The 23121-nt window shown below is 40.1% G+C and overlaps 1 protein-coding gene across 7 annotated transcripts in view; it reads left to right on the plus strand.

The window, feature by feature from the left end:
• LOC118121056 (arf-GAP with coiled-coil, ANK repeat and PH domain-containing protein 2) overlaps positions 1 to 22690 on the plus strand; it is a 47512-nt gene extending 24822 nt beyond the window's left edge. Inside the window, exons 9-26 of one of the 7 annotated variants that reach the window (XR_004698270.2) lie at positions 2984 to 3058; positions 4556 to 4567; positions 6607 to 6663; positions 9348 to 9460; positions 10013 to 10064; positions 10677 to 10777; positions 10939 to 11044; positions 11193 to 11401; positions 12200 to 12269; positions 12472 to 12566; positions 12994 to 13196; positions 14294 to 14395; positions 14975 to 15067; positions 15285 to 15517; positions 15722 to 15831; positions 15923 to 16033; positions 16775 to 20343; positions 20916 to 22690. Coding sequence is in view for 5 of the 7 variants with exons in the window: in XM_035176696.2 (XP_035032587.2) it covers positions 2984 to 3058; positions 4556 to 4567; positions 6607 to 6663; positions 9348 to 9460; positions 10013 to 10064; positions 10677 to 10777; positions 10939 to 11044; positions 11193 to 11401; positions 12200 to 12269; positions 12472 to 12566; positions 12994 to 13196; positions 14294 to 14395; positions 14975 to 15067; positions 15285 to 15517; positions 15722 to 15831; positions 15923 to 16033; positions 16775 to 16836; positions 20916 to 21013 (1902 nt within the window). In the remaining 2 variants the exon portion in view is untranslated. The remainder of the gene's footprint in view (positions 1 to 2983; positions 3059 to 4555; positions 4568 to 6606; positions 6664 to 9347; positions 9461 to 10012; positions 10065 to 10676; positions 10778 to 10938; positions 11045 to 11192; positions 11402 to 12199; positions 12270 to 12471; positions 12567 to 12993; positions 13197 to 14293; positions 14396 to 14974; positions 15068 to 15284; positions 15518 to 15721; positions 15832 to 15922; positions 16034 to 16774; positions 20344 to 20915) is intronic. The other 6 variants (XM_035176696.2, XR_007034820.1, XM_035176698.2 and 3 more) reach the window with 6 other exon arrangements.
• Positions 22691 to 23121: the final 431 nt, after the last annotated feature.

Raw genomic sequence — 23121 nt, forward strand, 5'->3', positions numbered from 1 at the left:
AAGCCTGTGGCTTCAACACGACTGGAGAAAAGAAAAGCAAGGATTGTGGGGGGGGGGGTGACGAGAAGTGAACAAGACCCTGAAGCGGGAGGGAAAGAGGGAGAGATAGAGGGTTGGTTACAAGCCGATGAACAACTGGAGTATAACTGTGCCGTGTAGCTTATAAGCCTGTCGCACTGAATTTGGAGCAGTATCAAAACTGAAAAGGAAAAAAGAAGATCAGACGGCGAGCTGCGGGAAGAGCGACCAGAAGGATTGTGGATTATATCTGTACTCTCCATCATGAAGCTGAAGAAGGTGGAGAGGCTGTGCAGGGAGGTGTGGAGGAGCTGTCAGCAGGTCGGATAATATGACTTGATGCCTGTGACCAATAAGTGATCAAGGGTGGAAATAGCCGGCAACAATAAACCAGTATATATGCTTCAGTATATATGCTTCAGAACCAAGTTAGGAAAAAAGGTGGCAATTTGTATAAAAAACACAATTAATAATCTATTACAATGAATACTCTGTTTGTACATTGTTTTAAAGTAATTTACCTAAAAGATCATGTGCAGCGATTCTTTTTCCTTTTTTGCAGTTTTTTTTCCTTGACTTGGTTCTGGAGAATATAGACTTAAGTATAGTATATAGTATATGAACTTAAGTGCAGTAGAGGTGAATCTATTTCCTCCTCTTTATCTTTATCTATTCTATAACTTGGGGTAGGTGAGATGAAATTATAGAAGTGAGAGGAGGCTAGATTTTTTTTGAAGTTCCATTTGAAGTTATTTGCATGACAACTTTATGACTTATGCCAAATATGGTACTTTTTCCGCCCTTGCTTCTAAATATGAGATATTCTACTGAATGCATCTTTCCGTGACACAGATGCTCACAGCTGAACATGTGCTGAGGGAATATTTTCATAAAGAGGGATTTTTGTATCTTTTCCGTGAGTCAAGGAACAACAACTTGTCGTCATAGTTGCATGTCAGGACAGATCCGAGCGGGGGGCCGAGACAGAGCTTCAGCATGGTGCTGGGGTCTGTAGGTGACAGAAGCAGGATGAATGAGATATATGAGGTGAATTGTCTCTGCTGGCATCATCATTGGCGGCTGCACAGTGAGATAGATAAGATGTTAAAGGTACGGCGTGGCAATGACACAAAGTATGTGGAGAGCTGCAATTACAAACACAAACCTGCCTTTTCAGATATAGATAGAAGCAAATAGACAGCATGGACCAGACTGGGCTAGTTGTTATTGTGCAACATGGGAGAACATTTCCCATCTGATGTTATCTGCCTGCCGCTTTGCCTTCCACCCATTTCCTCTCTCAACAAAAGACCCAGCTCCCTCAAATGCTGTCTTCTCTGAATATATCAGATAGCAGCATTTTCATTTTCATACGCATCTTGAGAAAAAAAGATCCAATGACTTTAATGTTTAGAAGCAGAATATTATTTTCCTTAAAACTTCCTATGCACCATTACATAGGAAGTCAAATGTTGGTCTCAACTCCTCTATATAATTATCTACAGTGTGGTCTCTGTTTAGTGTGAATTGCCCCCTGGCTTGCAGTTGTGGTCACTGCTGCCTGTAAAACCACCACAGGCATTTAATGATGAATGCAGATAACGTGCTGTAAACATGCAACACTTTTTTGTACTGATTTATTTTCCTTTTGATTCTTGTTGTTTCAATAAATTCCCCTGCACATTATCACCGTAACTTGCAGCTGCAGCACTCATTATTCAGCAGAAGCCCACATCAAATGTTTATGGCCAAGTAGCTAATTCTGTGTGCATGCCGAATTGAAAGTAGACAGTGATTTTAAGACAGGGTCACAAAGAGAGTCATTATGATTATAGCTTAACGTGGCACTAAGAGTCCTGAGTTGATTCAGAGATGACTATTAATAGTTACTTCACAAATCTGTTATCAAGCTACTTTATTTTCTCTAAAAATAAAGAAGAGAAACCAGTTGAGGGGGCTACAGATGAAAAACACCCCTATTTGTATTTTGTATTAATGTGCATGTCCGTGTGGAAAAAATCAACGAACAAAAGATCAAGGCACTCAGTACACCCCATGCCTCCACCACAGCCCAATCTCACAATAAATAAAAAAAGTCCTTGACTCGCTCCCTGATCTGGATCAGCACCAAAATTGAATGGGTTGCTTTCCTGAACCACTCCAGTTTTGTGGTACTCTGTCCAGTATTTTCTATGTAATACTGCTAACTAACAGACCAACAGATGCAAAGGTAATAACTACTGTAGCAGAAATTTAACTTCTAGATTCAGCTTCTCTCTGAAACTTTGAATCCTTCTCAAACCATTTTCACGTGCAATTCTACCCCCAATCGTTGACCCAAAATCAGATACTGTTCCTTTTGTTTTTGAGGCTCGAGATTCGCTGATTTAGGTCACATTGCGGCACCAGACTACCAAGAGGCAACACAGTAGGATTTCACTGCTGTTAAAGACAAACTGGCACATTTTCGCCATCGCCCTACGACCTCATAGAAGCCCTATTTATATGTATTTTTCTTTGCAGCCTTTGTTTTCCTCTCTCTGCGCAATGCTTACTTCCCAGAGATGAGGAGAATCAATCACCCCCCCCATCCAATTTCACACATGATGAAGCCTCTGTGGATCACTTCATTTTGTTTAGGAGAGAAAAGTGTGTCTTGTCTTCATGGGAAAAACCTTCTGTTTGCTGGAATTATTTTTGCTTGCAAGATTGAAAAGGCAAACAAACAAAGAAGCATCAGTGCACAGGCTTAAATTTCCTTTTCACATTCAGTCAAAAGAGAAACGTTTGAGATAAGTGGCTCAGTATTAGATTGATCCTTATGTGCTTTGTCTTGAACTGTGGGGTGAGATAAATGTAAAGAAAGCATCTGATGAGTACACACATTTCACCATCTCTAAATGAAACGTGTGTGAGACCAGGCGGTTTGGTACGGTTGACTAATCAGTTGTTCTGTCTCTTGCAGTTGGACCAGCTGGTGGTGGATGCTGCCAAAGAGAAGAGAGACATGGAGCAGAAACACTCCACCATCCAGCAAAAGGTGCACACACACACACACTCACACAATATGCTCCCATTTTCCTCTCAATTGTAAACACAAATATACAAAACATTTTGAACAAACTAAAGTAGTATTAAATTTAGAATGTTAACCAAAAAAATCACAATACAACATGTCTAATTTATTCTCCTTATGTCTGTCCAGCAACCTGGAAAACACAAAAATATAAACACTGACTCAATGAGTGCTCAACATGGCTGCTCTACTTTGAGCCTGAGCTTTTCTTGTGTGTATTATAACTTTATGGCTGTTACGTGCTCTTGCCTTTGGTCACAAAGCCTTTCTTATTGCACCCAGGCCTCCACCCAACAAAAGTAAAGCTACTGCACTCTACTGGGATCTTGCAAGACTTACCTTTACCCTACAGTCAAGTGTTGTAAGCCCCCTGACCACAACATGACTCCTCTGAACTCTCTGAAAGCCAAAATGCTCCATGCTAAAATATTACAAGCTTGTGCTGTAAAGTATTCAGGATGAAAACAAGTCTCTATTTCTTAGTATGTTAAAATCCATATGATTATTTGTAATAATGCAGATAGAGTAAGAAGCCAAATGGAGCCTTTATGTACCAAAGCTATTGATGTCAGCCATTTATTTTACATTTGTCATTTGAGTGAATGGAGGAAGTACTCCGCCCTCAGTTGTAAAGTGATCGCTACAGATGACTTCAGCCACACGCTCATGCATTATTGAAGCAGACCGAAACCCATTTCCAAACAACCAAGCTTGAGTTTCAGCATGCTCCCATCTCTACCCTGCATTCCTCCAAACATAATATCCTAAATGAGTCACACTTTTTATTTAAACAGCTTCCACAAGCGTTCAGCAGAGGCTTTGGCAAGACGTAACCAACAAACGTTATAATCTGGACAATGAAAATTTACAGCATTTTTGCCCCCATAGTTTTAATTTCAGAATAATTTCCTGGGTATTTCTCAGCATGTTAGTCAGAAGAGTGTGTTAATTACAGACGATGGTCTCGTTGGACCTTTTTGAACCCTGAACAGAAAAAGGTTAAGCACGATGTGGATTGTTATGTCACAATATGTAGTGATGGTATCTTTAACTGTACAACCCACAATCTCATTAACTCCATGTGCCAGTTCTTTACCCAGCTGTTGTTTGTCGGGCTTCTGTTAATTTGTCTGCCTTGTCAGTGCAGTAGTTCCTCCTCTGACAGGTCTTTTTATTCACCATTCATCTGTCAGTTTCTAATTTGTTGTCCCCATCTTTTCCCTCTGTATATTTCTTTTGTTCTCTCCTCTTTCTTTCTCTTCTCTCTTGCTCGGTCAGAGATGGTGCTTCCGCTTGTCCTTGAGCGCATTTCCTCCACCTCCCTTGTTTATTTGAATACTCTTTACATTGTCTCTCTCCCACTGCCCTACCTTGTCTTGCCATTTGTGCTCAGATTTTACTGACTAACTCTATTTTCTGCTCGTGCTCTTTGCCCTTCCTCTGTTCTTCTGCTCACTACAGGCTGCTCTGCAGGTAAGCTGTGACTCTTCCTTCCCCCACACTGTCACTGTTGTTCCTGTGTCATGTCTGCTTGGTTGGACAGATTCTGTACTCTTTTCTATCTGCTCAGACCTTTTCAGCTCTCATCATCTGTAGGAAGATGAGTCAGCTGCTCAACTCATTACACTGGCAATTCATCTTAAGTTGATTCGCCGTTTAACAGATTTCAGTTGTCACATTGATCCTTGTGCTTTTTTTAGTTTGTGAACAGTCAATCATGACGTTTCACCCTGTTTTTATAGCATTAAATAACTAATTAAAACCAAACTTACCAGAAAAATGTACACAATAACAAGCATCAGTTTGATAAGAACAACCTAAAATGACAAAAACATTCAACATTTTAGTTTGGTCCATGTGCGTTAACATGGAGAAAAGGGGATTTATGACCTATACTGCAGCCAGCCACCATCGTCCATCATTGTATACAGTCTATGATAGTAATACCTTGCTGTGGCTTAACTCTTATCCCAAAACCTTAATAGTTCCCCAACATTACAGGATAAATATTATTGTTAATGTACAGGGGAGGTACTTTAACCTAACACACTTACCTACCACCTACCACTTTGCAATAGAACCTACATTACGACTTTAATAATCTATATTTACTATAAACTGATTTAATATTATGTTTCGGCCTTAGTGACAAGAGTCGTTTGCACCAACATCTCTAGTTCCTTTGGTGATGTAGGTTGTTTTCTTGTGGGGGTTGTCCTCATCACCGCAGTATTGTGAAACTCCACTGTGTAGATGTATGTAATGTTTCTTTTATACCTTGGTGTAAGTCATAATGTGAGTTTTGAAAGCCTGAAGTCTTGTAAAGCAATTCAGTCTCCCATCATTTTATTATATCATTATATGTTTGACTGCAAAAACCTTTACTTACTGCCCCCTTTAGGCTCATTTTATGTTTGTTTCTCTTCATTCCTGTGCGTACTGTGCACCTTATTTGTGTTTGCACATAAACCCTTCCCATTAACATTGTATTGATGAAACCGGCCATCCTTAATGGGTGTTGAAGGGGGTCCTGAGGTTGTGTTTAGTACGCTTCCTGTCCGCCTGTGTGCATTATTCAGCAGTTGCACTGTGAGCACAGGGCATGACAGTCTCTCAGTGGTGCTTCAGCAGAGAGAGATGGGCTAAAAATGTTCCTGTCTCAACTCGTAAAGAAAGAAAACACAAGTCATTAGGGTTGAAACTGCTCTGGTCTTAAAATGGTGGGATTGTATTTCTGTAGAAATAAGCCAGAGTTCCTTAAACAGGCAAACATTCATGATTGTTATGTTAAAGGATAAAAAACAAACCTTCAGCATGGTTAAAGGACTTGTTTCTTAAGTAACACACACACGAGGGAGATGAGATAGTGAGGGGAAAAGCTGAGTGCACGTCTGTTAAACTGAAGTCAGTATAAATGTTTGATGCCTGAGCTCCACAGCACAGTCGACTTAATTATTCTAACCCAACGGTCACACCAGCAACACACACTTGCACGCACATACACACTCAGACACAGGTGATCTTCACTTAGAGCCTCAGTAGGAGGAGCAGCAGAGCCAGTGACCAAAGTTTGGATAGACGCACACAGAACCACGGTAGAGGAGGAGGCGAGAGACGAGTCATGCTGCTTATAGTGCTGGAGTGTTATTGAGATGCTGCATAGGTAGACTTTGAGATCGCAAAGCTTCATCTGCCTCACACGGTAACGTTCCGTCACACACAAAGTGGGGCACATGCCGTAAAACCGATGAAAATGAAGATTTTCAGCCGTTTCCATTATGTTTGGTACCTGGTAAGTGCGATCAATATGGACTGAAAATGTACATATCTATGGGCTTTGCTATTTGTAGTTATAGTGTGTTTAAGTTAGCATTTCTTTAGTGTGAGTGTGTCGCTTGCACCATTTATTATTTTGCCATATCAGTGATATCTAAAACTCCTCTGTGTCCGTGTAAAGAAATACACATTTCTTTTCTCTGTGTGTCATTCTCTTGCTGTGTGTAATGTTTTAGGAGGTGACAGAGCTCGAGTCTTTACCAGACTACCGCAACTTTTGTGCTTGGACCTCCGTACGTAGAGTCACTGCATCGATTTCCATCTGACTTCCGTTGTGTAACCCTACCTGTCCCCATCTTTCATCGCCTCTTCTTTCCTTTCTCGCTCATGCAGTGCAGTGTTTGAGTTGTTTGTACCTTCATCTTTTTTGTTGCATTGTAGAGTGTTTGTATTAGTCTTATTGATGTGTCTTAATTTTGCAGCATGCATTATTTTCATGCTAGTGTCTGTTACATTGAACTCAGACTGCTGGTTTGATGAGTGATGAGGTTTGTTGAGTGGTTTGTTGAGTGGTGTCGACTTTTTGGATAATAACCAAACTTTTCTCTGTTGTGAGACGTAAACCTTACATCTCTGGAAACGTTTCAGGAACTATGAACACCAGCTGTGCTCATAGCTTGACCACTACCTGTTTTTAAATGTGTGTAACAGGGTTGGAAACTATTTCCCAGGTCACAGAAATCTCTCAACCTTTGAGTTTAAATAAGAGAAGCAGGTTTTCACATGGCGATATCAGTGATGTGCTTTAGTATATGCTTCATTCTTTGGTCTGACTCTTGATTAGGGATTGTTGTTGTTTGCTTGTGTATGTGGGAGTACATGTGTGAGCAACTACCCACATGGACACCTGGTCAGTGTCATGATTTCACTACACCTAAGCTCATGTTAAGGGCAATTATTGTTCTATATGTTGTAGTAGTGTTGTCCTACTTCCAGGAAAAGGTGATGGTTGAATGTAGCGCCCGGTTTTTCCATCTTTCTATCATCTTCCTATTCTGAAGCTTAATACAGATACATTTTATTCCCCTCGTTGACCCAAAATAACCTCCCTTGTCCCAGTCTATGTCATGCAGGAAAATCGGACACACCATGGTGTCATAGGTCAGAGGCGTTTAATTTATTTAGCTTTGGCTGAGGTTACATTTACAGATTTAGGTAATGAGAAGAGATGTGTGTACACAAACAGACATCAATGAATCAGTCAATCAATCAAACTTTATTTGAGTAGCACCTTTTGGAAAGGTTCATGCAATTCAAAGTGCTTCACAGATGACTGACAACAGGATGATAACAAAGAACAAATGTGACCGTAAAATAATTTTTAAATAATTTCAAACTTATGCCAAAAAAATGATGTAATATATAGAAATTAACAAATAAATATGAAGTATAAAACAACGTAAACCATAAGAGTTAAATACAGACTGTGAGGAGATGCTGAATCACACATCAAACACACATGCAGTATATAATTGTGCTTTTCAGGTCTGTGTTTTAGTCTCCTGCTTGTAAACTTTGTTCTTAAAGGTCTGAAACGGATAACTTTGAAGAACAAGTACAGTTTGTTTTATTACAGAGCTTGCAGGAAGGGTTGTAAACTAAACACTTACATTGTTATATCATACAGAGAAGCATCTATTTTGGCATGGCTGCTTTCCATGTTGATGTATTTTACTCAGTTTGCTGCTCTTGTATTTGTCTGTGGTAAAGATTTGATCCATTTGTGGTCTTTTCTATCCAGCAGTCATCTGATAATATTTTATAGTTTATATCCCTCATAAACTTAATATCAAACAACTGGCAAAAAGATGAGCAGTACATATATCTCTGATGTGAAGAGGCAGCAGAGGAAAGTTAAACTTTCACCCAATGAATGCTGCTCTAAAGATTTGTTTTGTTTTCATTTAATTTACATTCTTCATAAGAGTTCCTCTGACTCTTTGATTCACAATGTTGATCAAGATGAATTAGTCCAGGTTGAGTCAGAAACTCATCACAGTAACAGACCTAGATACAGAGCTAGAGTCTGTAGTGGAGATAACAATTTGTGTAAACTGACTCCACAAGGACCCACATGCACACATGCACACGTACACAGACGCATGCACAGATGCATCATTGGTGTTCAAATGCCACCTGAAACTGAGGAAGCTGGGAGGGTGTTAGAAAAGTGTGGCAGCAGCTCAGGTAGTTAAAGATAGACTGACCCATGACAACATGGCAGATTGAGTTTCAGCAGGAGCAGAGTCAGTGAGGGAGAGGATGCATGAAAGCTCAGCTCTGCAGCTTTGCTCCTTAAAGGGCAATCACTATCTCCCTAACTACAAGCTCAATATCTAACAGGAATTTTTAATGTGGGCTCTTAATTTAAAGATTGTTTGTGCGAGTGTTGCACGAATGGGAAGGGGAATTGGATATGGTGCATGTTTGCAAAACAACAATAACATTTGACTTCATTTATCTTTTTCCTGGTTGCACACAAACAAAACAGTGTTGTATATACTTGTTGTTTGCTATGTCTCTGATCATTCCTGGCATTTGTTGTGCTCCCTTGCCACCCCACTGGTTAGATCATCTCTTCAGAGACAGGGAGAAATAACATTTGGAAGCCTTAAGGCAAATGCTGAAGAATTGGGGTGTAACTCCACATTTCAAGCAATACAATGGCTGTAACAGATTGTTACTCTTTAAGCATAAGGCAATTGCTTCTGTCTTTTCTGGTTCATGCTGTGAAACATAATTTCTGGTCAGTGTGAACAGTGGCTGCTCACTACAAGGTCATTGAGAGTCACAGCTCACCCCAGGGAAAAACACTTGTACCACATGATTCACAAGAATAATGTGGGAAGAAAATACTTTAACACTGTCCTCATTTGCTTTCTTTTTCTTTTTCTTCATCTCCATCCTCCTTTTTCAGGATTTCTCGAACGATGACACCAAGCTGGAATACAATGTGGACGCAGACAACGGCATCGCCATGGAGGGTTATCTTTTTAAGAGGGCCAGCAACGCCTTCAAGACATGGAATAGGTACAGCAGACACTCGTCAGTTAACAGTTTCATGAACTGATTAAATTTAATGATAAAGATCAGCTGTCGTGGGCTGGTTATGGATTTAAGAGGGCAGCCACTATCATCATAACTTAGAATAGAGATACAGAAGATGCTTTTTTTATCAGGACTAGAAGAATGTAATTTTGTAAAAGTAAGAAAGAAGAGGTAATGCAATGGTAGACTTGAATACATTTTAATAAATGTCATGTCAGTCAGTTCAGCCTGTCACCTTCTGTGTTTTCATGTTGACCCTTTCAAGTTGGATGGTAAAAAAAAAAGTGCTCTTTTTGCAATTATGTTATTCTAAAGAAAAGACTGATTTATGTTACTGTTGTTCTGTAAAACAAACATATTGTAGGTTACTGTTTACTGTGTTAAATTACACTATTAATTAATCTACTCATTAGCTCTACCTCTCCAGGTATTTTTATCTCTTTCATTCAGATGTTATTTTAGGAGCATCACTGGTAACTGCATGTGACTTTCATGTGACTGTTTTTTTCTAATAATCTCATGATCTCCTTTCAGGCGTTGGTTCTCCATCCAAAACAATCAGCTAGTTTACCAGAAGAAATTTAAGGTATGTCAAGTGACTCCCTGAACTCAACCGCAGACACCATCAAATATGCATGTGTTGGACTTACAGCACAAATATCTCCCCCATGTATTTTTAATGGGATGCTTTGGCTTCACTTTAGAGCAGTAGAAGTCAATTCAAAACGTTTATTGTAGTGGAAAACTGCTGCTGCATGTGAAGATGTGTTTCTCTGTGTGTAACTATTTAGTAAAATATAGAAGTAGTGTAACTCGAGTCACATTCTGCTCTATGTCTTAACTTTTTAGTTTTCATACATGTCAGGATACATACATTTATTTGCTTTGTATAACACTGAAGAAATTGCTGTGTGTAGTATTTTACTATCCAGGACAAATATTATGTTTGATACATCTTAAAAAGCAGTTGGACGAAAACAGCTTGTGGCTTTGTTAGACATTTCCATGCAAAACTGTCGGTAGTAGCATCTTTGAAGAGGCATCTAAGAAATCTAAAACCGTTTAGCTACTTTATTCAGTAATGGCCCAAAGAAAGCAGAAGTAGGCAACACGTATACCATGTTATTTGGATTATCTTTGGTGCTCTAGTGGTGTTTGTGCATCGTGTTTAACTAAAGCTTCTGTTTTGTCGCCTCAGGACAACCCAACTGTCGTGGTAGAGGACCTCCGGCTATGTACTGTCAAACACTGTGAAGACATAGAGCGTCGCTTCTGTTTCGAAGTGGTGTCACCCACCAAGTAAGTTTGAGTCACTGACTTATCCCTCTGTACCTGTCTACTGATCACAGAAATATGAAGGTGGGAGGGTGGTGTAGTAGTGTACCCACCTCCTACCACATGTACACACAACCACACACACAGGCTGACAGCAGTGGTTTGATGTCTCTCCGTCCCAACAGGAGCTGTATGATGCAGGCAGACTCAGAGAAGCTGCGACAGGCCTGGATCAAAGCTGTCCAGAACAGCATCGCCACCGCCTTCCGCGACAAGGGAGAGGAAGGCGAGGTAAAAACCTAACGCAGTCCCACTGTTGCTTACAAAGATTTATATAGTCAAATAAATTACATAAGACATAAAATATTGTATATTTCACCTCAATAAATCGTCACTTCTTCTGGATGACTGTTTATATCTTTCATCTCTGTCATGTTAGAAGCTGGACAGGAAATCATCCACATCGACAGGGAGTCTTGACTCTGGTGGGGAGCCAAAGGAGCGGCCGCTGAAAGGAGAGAGTGCCCTGCAGAAGGTCCTGGCCATCCCGGGCAACACCTGCTGCTGTGACTGTGGCCAGCCAGACCCTCGCTGGGCCAGCATCAATCTGGGCATCACCCTCTGCATACAGTGCTCTGGTATTCACAGGTAAATTGCTGTGTTTTAGTGACTTAAATTCCTTTTAGAAGTCTTGATGGCACCTAAAAGCGGCAGCAAAAGCAGAGGCAGCAATAACAAAGAGTCGTGGGGGATGTAGATAATTAGAAAATCCAACTAAAAAGAAGAAGAAAACTGAAGAGGAGAAAACTAATAAACTCAAGAGCTGATATTGGGACAATTTATTTATTCATCACTTTGCAGGGAACAGTTCATTTTGTTATGGAAGATCTTTTCAATCAGAGCAATGGTGGGAGTATAATGTACAAAACGTTTTGATCTGGATTTTTGAAATGTAAACACTGACATGAACACCCACTGTGCTTGGGATGTCATAACAAAGTTTAATTACTTAGATATTTAATTACTTACATAAAGTGACCAGATCCCAGGATTTCCACACTAATATTTATCTTCCTTTTTTCCTCATTACAACCTAAGAAAATAATCCAGATTGTTTTTTTTAGAATTTGTAGTGTAATTTTTGATTTAATCAGGTTGGGTTCAAATATTCAAAGGATTTAATTTTAAGTGATTAAATCATAGATCATATTTTAATCCCTTAAATGACTCAATATGTGTTAATCTCTGGCACTTTCCCTCTAGTTGTATTTTTTCAGGTATTGTATTTCCTCTTCCTGCCGTAGATCTAAGAGCTATATTCTAAACCTACACGTTTTTTGTGACGAATTCAGTTACAATCTCTAAATACTCTGAACCCAACTCTGTGATCCATCCAATCTATACTATCCTATTCAAAAAATAACTCTTTGCCTCCTTCACCTGCAGGAGTCTTGGAGTTCATTTCTCTAAAGTCCGGTCTCTTACTTTGGACTCGTGGGAACCTGAACTTCTTAAGGTTAGTAAGAAAAAAGCTAATGCACATAATCAATCTACCTGAACTCTCCTGTTCAAATTAAAAGTCATTCCTACAGGAAGTGCTATCTGATTACTTTTCATATCTTTTCATTGCACACATTTAATTTCTCTAACTTAACATCAGCAGTTTAGTTTTATTTTCTTCTTCTGGGTGATAATCAATTTCCCTCTTTTTTTCACAGTTGATGTGTGAATTGGGAAACGGAGTGATTAACCAGATCTATGAAGCTCGGCGAGAGGAGCTAGGAGCCAGAAAACCACAGCCAGGAGACCCGAGGTGCATTAATAAGAGAAAGATCATTCGTTTTTACAGACTAAGAGAAAATAGCTTCAGAGAGAAAATAAATAAGTGCTAATTTTCTTCTCTGGATTAATTCCTCACTGGTTCTGTTCCTTAGTATTTAGAGGTTTTGTGTTGCAACACATGAAGGAGTGAGGTTAATAATACATGAATTAGACATGAGACTTGTAAAAATAGACTTTTATAAAAGAATACAATATAGGCATCATTGTCTTAATATAAATGTAACTTGGCCTCATTATTATTAAACACCTAATCCTCTAATCATGTACTCCCTCCGTATCAAACTGTTCCTGTTTAAAGTAGATGCATGGTAGTAAAGATTTTCAGTGGGAGGCTAAAGACCAGCTGATATTCTTCATTTTACTTAAAAACAAAACCCTTTGCTTCTCGTTTCCTCCAGACACGAGGTTGAGGCCTACATCAAAGCCAAATACGTGGACCGTCGGTTTGTGCGCCGCCCGTCGGACGAGGAGCTTCGCAACAAAGTGGTCTCTCTGAGCAAACAGGAGAAGAGGCTGAGCAGCAGCTCCGAGCACCTGCCCCCCCGGCCACCTCCACCTACCCCCAAACTCCGACCTGCTTCAAACACCTCTGGACAAACAGGTCAGTACAGCAATGAAAGTAAAACACAACTTTGACTCAGTATTTTTTTTCTTGTTCTGGAACCTTTCCCTCATCTCTGAACCTTATGAATAACTCAGGTTTACAGAAATGAGGGTTGGGTTTAAGCTCACCAACTCCAAAAAGCTGTAACATTTGAAAATCAGTGTTTGGAAAATTTTATTTGAACTCGATCAAGCTGCATAAAATTTTACACTCATATGTATCAGTTCCCTAAATGTGTCTGGATTATCAAGATCCATAAATTATTCCCTAGTAAAATACTGAAAATGTTCAAAAACAACAACATTTCTGGATCTGCCCCCTGATCTGGATCCTCTCCTAAATGTGATGGGTTCCTCTGTGATGCATACCACATCCTTCCACCAGGTTTTGTGGAAATCTGTTTTTTGTTTTTGTGTAAACTTGCAAACAAACAAACAATGGTGAAAACATAAGCTCCTTGGCTGGGGTAAAAATCTTTTGATGGTGGCTCAGGTGATGGGTCAGTTTTTGCCTTTTTGCTTCTTGAACTAATGTTTTCCTTAAACCGCCAAAATATAGTGAATGGATCCTTAAATTTCCCAATTTTTGGATGAGGAGTATTGTTTTATAAATATCTTAAACTGTAACTCAAAGTCTATCTTATGTAAGATAGACTTATTCTAATTACTCAGCATCAAGAAGGCAGAACCAGTGTGATTTGTGACCGCATCTACTGGGTGCTCTGTGTGATTTTTTTTTTTTTTGCACTTCTGTGAAGACGTGTCCACCCACCAGCATATTGTATGTTCTTTGTGAACAGCATATGTCTGAGCCTTCTTTGCCTCCCATTGCTTCTCGTAATCTGTCTCTCTCAGCGTGAGTCGAGCTGGTGGTATAACTCTGTGCCTTCACCCTGCTCTCCTCCCTCTCCTCCTCCTCTTTTTCTCTCACACTCTCTCTTTTCTTTTCTCTCCTGGCTGTTTTGTGCTTCTGGACTAACCCCTGCTTTCACCGCCTTCCCCCCCAAACCCCATCCTCTCCACCCAACCTCACTCGGACACAAAATTGACACCCTTCGCCCTCCGATTTCCAAACTCCCATCATCCTTTGCGTAGCTGCTGCCAGCGGCTCGGAGGCCCGCCGCGACTCTCTCTTCTGTCCTGACGAGCTTGACTCGCTCTTCTCCTACTTTGACAACTCCGCCAAGCTCAGGAGCAGTAAGTACTAAATGCTTAGTGTTTCGCTTGCTACTCCACCCCCCCTTCTCTGTCCATTCGTGTTCACTGCTTTGGGGCTGTGGAGCAACAACCCTCCATGTCCTTCATCTTCGTTCCTCCCTCATCCAGACCTTCCTAATGGATCACTCCATCATAGCATTGCAGAGCGTACCATGTTTTGTTTTTTTTCCTGGGGGGTTGGGGAGTGTTTCTCTCCCACTTGGTTTTGGTCACTGTCTGTCTGGTATTTGCGTTTGTATCTGTCTTGTCATATTTAGGGACCTGAAGCATAAGGTGATGGAGGATCTGTCAATTCAGCTGGGGTCGTGTGAGCACACTGACTGTAGAAAATATTAGGACCACCTGCTGTTGATGTTTCAATTAAGTTTTAGGAACAGAAAAACTAATGCCTTTATCCGAAGGCTGAGCAAAGAGGCTGTGTGTGATGAGATGAAATATTTACTTTGCTTTAGACGACCAAAACAACCAGCAGGAAGGTGTTCCTCTTATTTCATACACACGGTGAATGACGTCTGTGTTTGTTGTTCCACAAAAAGTGACCAATACTCTGCTTTACAGTAAAAAGTGCAGACAGCGGCATCCAAAACAGTGCAGATGGAAGCAGGGAAATGCTGGCCAACACCCCGTCCAATAACAGCCTGACAGATGCAGGTGAGACATTTTTTCATTCCATATCTACACTGTATTTATTGTTGTAAATAAAATCCCTGGTGTGAAGTTGTATTTTCTTAGATGATTCAATAAATTATGTACGAGATAGAATTTCTTTCTTTACAAAAACATAAACTTTTAGAAATCCACAGCTGTACTGTACTAGACTCCCAGAGGTTCCCTCCTCCTAAGACACAACTTTCCTCCCTTTTCTCAGATGCTGCTGAGTCTCCGCCCATGGCCATGCCTGCCAAGCTGCCTCCTCCGTCACCCTGTAAAGAGATGGTGTTCTATGAACCCAAGGAGTACAGCCAAGGTCTGCAGCTGTACTGGGCTTCATGTGCCCGCAGTCTGCCGGACATGGCGGAAGCACTGGCCCACGGAGCCGAAGTAAACTGGGTCAATACTGAAGAAGACAAGAGGACGCCGCTTATCATGGCGGTGCAGGGGGTACGTCACTCTGGTACCATAGTGGACAGTACGGAAATTAATTAATGTTAATGTAGGCAGTTTATTAGTTTATTACAGGATATAAAGATATAAAGTTTGAGTATAATTAAAGTACATACATCAGTCTTGTCACACACTCAAAACCTGTGTATTGTTTTGTCATTGGACATTTAACCAATGTATCATATCCTCTTTTATTTTCAGGGGTCACTGGTCACCTGTGAGTTTTTGCTTCAAAATGCAGCGAGTGTTAACCAGCAGGACGCTCAGGGCCGGGCTCCCCTGCACCACGCCACCATGCTGGGACACACAGGGTTAGTCTCCACACCTGTCTACCATCTTAACTCCACGCACCTGTCACTCAATAATGACGGCATTTATGATTATGTTCCATCTCTCTTTCAGACAAGTGTGTTTGTTCCTAAAAAGAGGAGCGAATCAAAATGCTGCAGACATTGACGAGAAAACACCACTGACCATAGCGGTGGATGCGGCCAACGCAGACATTGTTACACTGTAAGTTTCATACTAATATCATTATTAGTAGTTATGATGATCCCTTCATTTCATGCTGGGACCATTCTCTGAGCTTACACTGTTGCATCATAGAATTTCACCCACTGAAAAATCCTCTGGACTCAGTGGTGTTGGTGTCTTGTTTAAGCAGATGAAGACCACAGATAGTAATGCTTTGTAAATTTAAATGCTCTTCCACTTGGTTTGGAAATGAAGGATAATATATTCTGAATTAAACACCAGTTATTTTCAATCACTTATTTATGTGATGAATAATTTACAATTGTCAGTAAATAGATCGTGACAAGATAAAACAAGAACCACATACAGAGCAGACATGACTAACAATGGTTTATTCACTTTGTATTATCACAACTACACAGCTGTTTACAAAATACATGAGTCATTGGGCTTTCATCTGATTATCAGCTGAGAGAAGCTTCTGTCAGTCTTCAAATATTTATTTAGCCACTAGGTGTCACCACTGCATCAGAGTAGCAGAGTTAGAAAAAATCAGATCTCTCTTTTATTTAAAACAGTGGCTTCTTATCCAGAAATAAAACAACAGGCTTTCATTTGCCTGGTAGATCTGTGTAGATATATATATATATTTTTAAAGAATTAGCAGCATATCTGACATATTTGATAAATGAGCTTATAAAATCACTGACACTTCATTTCTCTATGTATCTCTGTATCGATGTTGATCTGTGCCTCCCTGTTTCCTCACTTCCTTCGCAGGCTGCGACTGGCGAAGATGAACGAGGAGATGCGAGAGGCGGAGGGGCCCTACAGCCAGTCAGGTCAATATAACACCAACAGCCCCACCGAAATGCAGTACAGGAAGTGCATGCAGGAGTTTATTAGCCTGCAGCTGGACGAAACTTAATAACTGTCCGCTCTCTTCCAAACAAAGGAGCAGAACACACTGTAAAAGCAGAGGACATGTGAAGTCTGGGTTTCAGAGTTGGAGTCAGTTCACTTAAAACAGCAGATTAACAAGAAGAAGATGGTTTAGATACTCAGACAATTCATTCTCAGTGGAGGCAGCGTTTTTATTAGGAGACCTCCAGGTTTGTTGAAATTTGACCCCCTGACTGTGATGATGGATCAAAGTGAACTGAATCTAACTCAGTGTGTCTCAGTCGCTGCAGCCTCTGTTTTAACTTCCCAGCTCTCGCCGGGTGCTGGACAAACTGCACCTTGGTGGGGTTCAGTGTCGGTCCTCGACTGTGTTTATGTGACAGAGTTAAAGCCATCGACTCTGGACATGACTGTAGAGTTTTGTTCCAAAGTGGAACATCCTCCTTTTCAGTTAAGTGACCGTTACTGTCACGTAGAATTATTTGATAGCACAAAATTAAAGCAAACAGCGTCACTTTTTTTCTAGACAGTTTGTACTTTTCTCCCTTTAAGTCTAAAGCTGCTTTCAGACATGCACTGGATTTTATTCCTGATATTGTCCAGAGGGGCCGTAGAGAAAATGTCTGAGTCAGTTGCTCAGGAATTTTTCTGGAACTTTTCCTGCCTGGCACTAGGGGGCGAAAATTTGCTTTAAATGTTTGAGTATATCCATATCAGGATGAAAAAGAGGTGTCATACGTGTAGAAGACGCAGAAGAAGATGTCAACTTGGAAAGACAATGAGATTCGAGAGCTTTTGGTGATCAGGGCAGATGTCGTCATCATATCTTGCCTCCTGCTCTACACAGCCTGAATCTTCCAGAGGTTGTTGTGAATGCGTCTGGCCTGCGCTGCTGTGTTCATGTCTGAAAACAGCTTGAATGACACTAGTTTTGTTGATTTCCTCTGTTTTAGAGGTGTTCAGTAATTTATAGTAAATAATAAGACATTTGTTTTTAGGGCTAAAATACTTTTTATCTTTTAATTGGTGTTGTGTCTCTGCCACCAGTCACAGCATCTTTACAAAAAAACTGAATCTAGCTTCCCAGTAACTACCATCAGTAACCAGTGACACTCAGACCTCAAAGTGAAGGCAGGTTTTACTATCTTGCAATAATTGTGACTTGTGAATGACAATTTTTATCATGTGACCAGTGTCATAAAACGTAATGTGTGTCTATAAACCGGCAAGTTTCCTTTTTAACATTTGAAGTGATTTATGCACATTCCTATCAATAGTTGTAACTGCTGTACCTTTACCCATGACTGTTTGTAAGGTCCCTGTTTGAAGTCTTAACCATATTCAATGCCTGATTACTTTGTCGTCCAAACATGATGCATCTTGCTGTTGTGACACAGAAAAAGTCTATTTTACAACATTTTCTTTCATAAAGATAAATATAGGGGTTGTATATATATATATATATATATAAGTATACATTCTGTACATGTTGTAAATGATGTGCATACATACATTTGTATCGCGGGACAAAATAAGCAGAGTTGAGAGTGACTCACACAGGTTGCATAGGGGTGAGTGCCATGGGGGACACCTGCATTCATCCTTGATTTCTCTTGTTTTGATTGTGATGTATTTACCTCCTGTTAGGACGATGTTGTGTATTGGTTATTAGTTGGGAAATCCAGAATTGTAAGACAAGAGGCCTTTTGTTGCCATCGCATTGATCGTCTCGAATGTTAGCGGATTACAGACAAATCATCTGAGGATGGTCCAGAGTGAAGCAACAAGTGCAATAGTGTAGAAAGGTATCCACATGTATCCCTGTATAGTATTGTCTTATATTTATCTTACTCTTAGGTGAGCTTTACAAAAAAAGGAGATATTCACAAAGAATGTGGCGAGAGATGAGTTTGAAGCTCACTGATAATGTATGAAAAAAAACAATATTCCGAACGTACCCCAGTTTCATCTCACCTCTCCGCTCCATGCAGCCACTGATCCCTGAAGGGCATCGAAGCACTTTGATTAAATGCTCATTTCTGTTGTTTCACATTGACAGAGCAGCGCCCCCTGCTGCTGATAGAGCAATATTTCACGTCTTGAATTCACTACTTAGAATAGAGATTACCGATTGTGTTGTTGTTACTTTTACGGGCAAAGTTTTCTGTGAACTTTAGAGACGGAGCGGTTTATACAACGTTTTTAGATTGTTGGGGTAATGGAATATTGTACATGTGTGTGTGTGTTGACGACATGAGAACAGGGACGTGCTCAGAACCGTCGTCTATTTGTCCAAAAATGATAAAGCATCTTAGATTGAGGGCTCGTTGTGCTGCTGTAGGTAACCGGACTTTGATTTAAGAGGGGAAGCTCCTCTTTTTAAAAAGAAGACAGGAATGTTTTGGACCTACGACAAGAAACGCTTCTTTTGACTTAGTATTTTATTTTAGCATGTGCAATGGTTGTTGATAGGGAACGACACAGAAAGTATTGCTGGCTGTTGTTGCCTTAAAGGTCAACAGCAAACACAGGAGCAGTGATGATGAGGGGAACAGAGGGACGGTTGTCAGAAGAGGTCGAGTCTGAAGTATGTGCTTCCAGTCAATGAAGGATCCTCCCGTCGCTTCGAGAGGATTCAGCTTGTGCCAGCATCAGCTCGCCGTCCTCTCCGATACGCGCGGGCCACTTCACCAGGGCCTCCAATCAGCTGATGAGTGATGGGGCTGATGAGGGATATTCAGGGTTGATGAAAGTGAAGGAACCTCATCAATCCTCCCTCTGCCCTTGTTTTTATTTAAAGTACACTTCCCTCCGCTCAAGTGTTTCTACCTAGTTGAGTGTAGACGTGGTTCTCAGCCTGAACGTGGCTCAGTGCTTTAAACAATAATCTATGAAATCTTGTTGGGGAATATATACATATATATTTTTGAAATAGAATTATAATTCTTCTTTGATAGATATATTTTTCTTTAATTGATATTTGTCTCCTGTTGTCGTCTAAAAATGGATTTTAAAACGACCTATGAGGGGGAATCCAAACACATGAACCCTCCAACAGGTTGAGAACTGCTCCACTCCTCTTTACCGCTCTCATTCTCCTCTCTCTGTAAATTCACTCTCTCTGTTCTGTATTTATCTTTTTGCTTTTCTCCCTCTCCTCCCCAGAGTTTGTGCCTTTGTTCTGTTCTTCTCTTTTCTTTGGGGTGCTGAGGCCAACACAACTGTATTTTTTGTACATTAACTCCTGCACTTTAAACACAATACAGTTGCTGACAAAAACTCATCTCCGTGGGCTTGTCTTTTCTTTCTGAGTCGATCTCCAGTTGCAAATCAAAAAGACTGTTTTCACAACCATTTGCCTTTTTGCTTCCTTCGTTCTTTCCTTCTTTTCTCTGCCTCTATGTTGATCTGTTTCATATTTCGAGCCACGCCCCAAACTCTGACAGGTACGGCTGACTTTCTTCTTTTTTCATTCTTGTTCTGATGACACTGTGCATAAACCCTCCTCCCTGCAAAACACTGGTATTTAAACCTGCTCTGCACCTACGTGATGATGCTAAAATGATTTTGGTCACGTTTGTGGTCACAGTTTAGTTTTGTAATATTCTGTTGCAGCATTTTGTGCCCTTGTGCAAAGCTGTGGAAGTTGTGGAATAGGGAAACTGAACAGGAGTCCGTGAAGAGTTAGATTGTTGTCTCTGCAGATTGTTACGCTCCTGTGCCACAGCAGGAGATCAATGTTTAGGCCTTTTTATCTGTTGTTACACTGTAGATGTTGAGTTTTGTAAATCCTGTAGCGTTTATCAAACTTTAATAAGTTTTGTTCTTGGCCGATGTCCCATCCTTCCACCAAGGTTCATGAAAATCTGTTCTGCAGTTAAAAATGAGCGTTTAAGCTCCTTGCTTGAGGTAAAAAGCAAAAATGAATGATTAGTGTAACAAATGTTGGGAACTGCAGCTCTGTGTGTTTTTGATTTCATTTCGTTGCTCATGTCTTGTGTCCTGGTCGTTCCTGCAGGTGACGAAACCTACCAGGACATTTTCCAGGACTTCACCCAAATGGCCTCCAACGACCCGGACAAGCTGAAGCGCTACCAGCAGTACGACCCGCAGTGACCCTGACGCTGCAGAACCTCCGTCCAGTAGCACTTCGAGGGACACTGTCACCGGCCTGGGAGAGATGCAGCATCTAAACCCCCGCCTCCACCTGGAAGGTCCCCTGCTCATTATTCCTCCCATCATTCAGAAACATCTGCCTAAAAGCCGGTTAGTGCCACCACAGCTGGACACGTCAGCACGTCTCACAACTTCCCTGTTTTTAAACTGCTTCTCAGTAGAGGACCTATTACAACAAGTAATGGTACAGTGTTAAGGCCTTTGAAAGAATTCGTACTAATTAAAGACATTTTTTTTAACTCGGTCTGAATGTAGAGCGCCGACGAGGCTCAGTTTAATCCCTTGTCACACTTCCTGTCACACTTCCTGACAAAAGACAACTTCTTTTTTTTATACCTTTAAAAAAAGAAGTGTACAAAGATGTACAGATCAGATGTACAAAGAGGTGAGATCCTGACAGATTGTTAAATAGGATTCTCCTTATGAGTATAGGCATCTTTTTTTATATCAAACTTTCCTTTTATGAACTCTCAGCTGCGTATCCACGGCAACACGCTTCCACCTATTTGCACAAATCCCTTTGTCTTAAAACGCCACCGATGTTTACCAGTTTGACATGTTGTAAAATGTACAGTGATTATAGAAGTAAACATGTTATTGATTTATTTTAATGTTAAATAGAATTCTTTTTTTTTTATGCTTTTTATTTTTCAACATTTCTTTCTGAATGATTTCAATTTCTGTCTCGTCGTCAGAAGCTGTTTTATGTTTATCTGTAGATTTTAATGCAGACATTTTATTCCCATTGATTTTAGAAAGGCTGGTAAAACTTTATTTTTTACAGTTTCATAATTTTATAATAATTATAGGAGATGTATGATTTTTGTTGTAAGAACAATTTCATCTAAACTCAAATAAATGTAAGTAAGTGAAGTAGTGATTTGAAATTTTATAATTTAAACAAAAATTTCTACAAAAGTTTCTACAAAAGTTGTAGAGAAAAAAACTCTAAACTTGAAGAAACTTTGAGTTTTTCCCTGATAAAATAATCTGAATAAATTAATCATCATTTCACACTGTCTATTTATTTATGAATACGAGCAAATTCTTATTAGGGATTATTAGGAAATTATGAACCTGTAATCCACAATAAAGAAACACCAAGAAAACTGTATTTTAAAGCCACATTGTGTGATTTCATGTGTTGAGCTGTTAAAACCAAATTTACATTTTAAGACTCAGTTCAGACGCCTCCTCCCAAAATGTTTAAACTCAGAAATGAATTCTGTAAATGTCATAATAGATGCTCTGCTCTGTAATTTAGGACTTTTATTTTTTTCTTGGTCTGCCTCTTTTGAAACTGTACAATCTTTAAACATTGATAGTTTATAGCAGGATGTGACGTCAGTTCCTGAGGAAATCTTTGTCCAATGATGCAACATGGGATACAACTCTTGTACATTTTGTACAGATGCTTTTGAATTCTGCAGAGAACTGAAGTATAAAGTTAGAGGTACTTGAATCATTCAAATAAGATATTGTATATGCTGTTCTTTGTATCCTTCAGTCATTTAGCCCATTTTATATTGCCTGTCTGTAAACCATTATACATGAACTGTGTATTCTACCTGTAACATGTAAGAACTTCAATACATAGACTGAGGATTCACCAATGAATGAGGATTCTTTGTTTTGCTTTGTCTCGAGATTTAATTTGAACCTTGAGCGTCATCTGGTTTATTTAAAGGTGCGTGCGTGCGTGCGTGCGTGCGTGCGTGCGTGCGTGCGTGCGTGCGTGCGCGCGTGAGAGAAGATTTCGTGTCACGTTCACTTCCACAAACTGGTGTTTGACACGGAACATGCTTTTCTTCAAAGTAAGATTATGGCGCTAGACTCGCAAGATTTTACTTGTCTCATGCAGTTTATTTTCTTAAGTTCTTTGTCATAGGGTGTATTTTGATATTAATTAGTATCCCTTTAAAATCCCAAAGATATTTGCTCATGCTACAATATTGGACGAAAAAATTTATAATTATTTTCGGGTTCGGTCACGTTAGCTGGGCTCTCTACTTGATTTTTTTATGCTGCATGTGCCAGTATTTGGAGAA

Source organism: Hippoglossus stenolepis, chromosome 14 (genome assembly GCF_022539355.2).
Source record: "Hippoglossus stenolepis isolate QCI-W04-F060 chromosome 14, HSTE1.2, whole genome shotgun sequence".
In the NCBI taxonomy this organism is placed as follows: Eukaryota; Metazoa; Chordata; class Actinopteri; order Pleuronectiformes; family Pleuronectidae; genus Hippoglossus; species Hippoglossus stenolepis.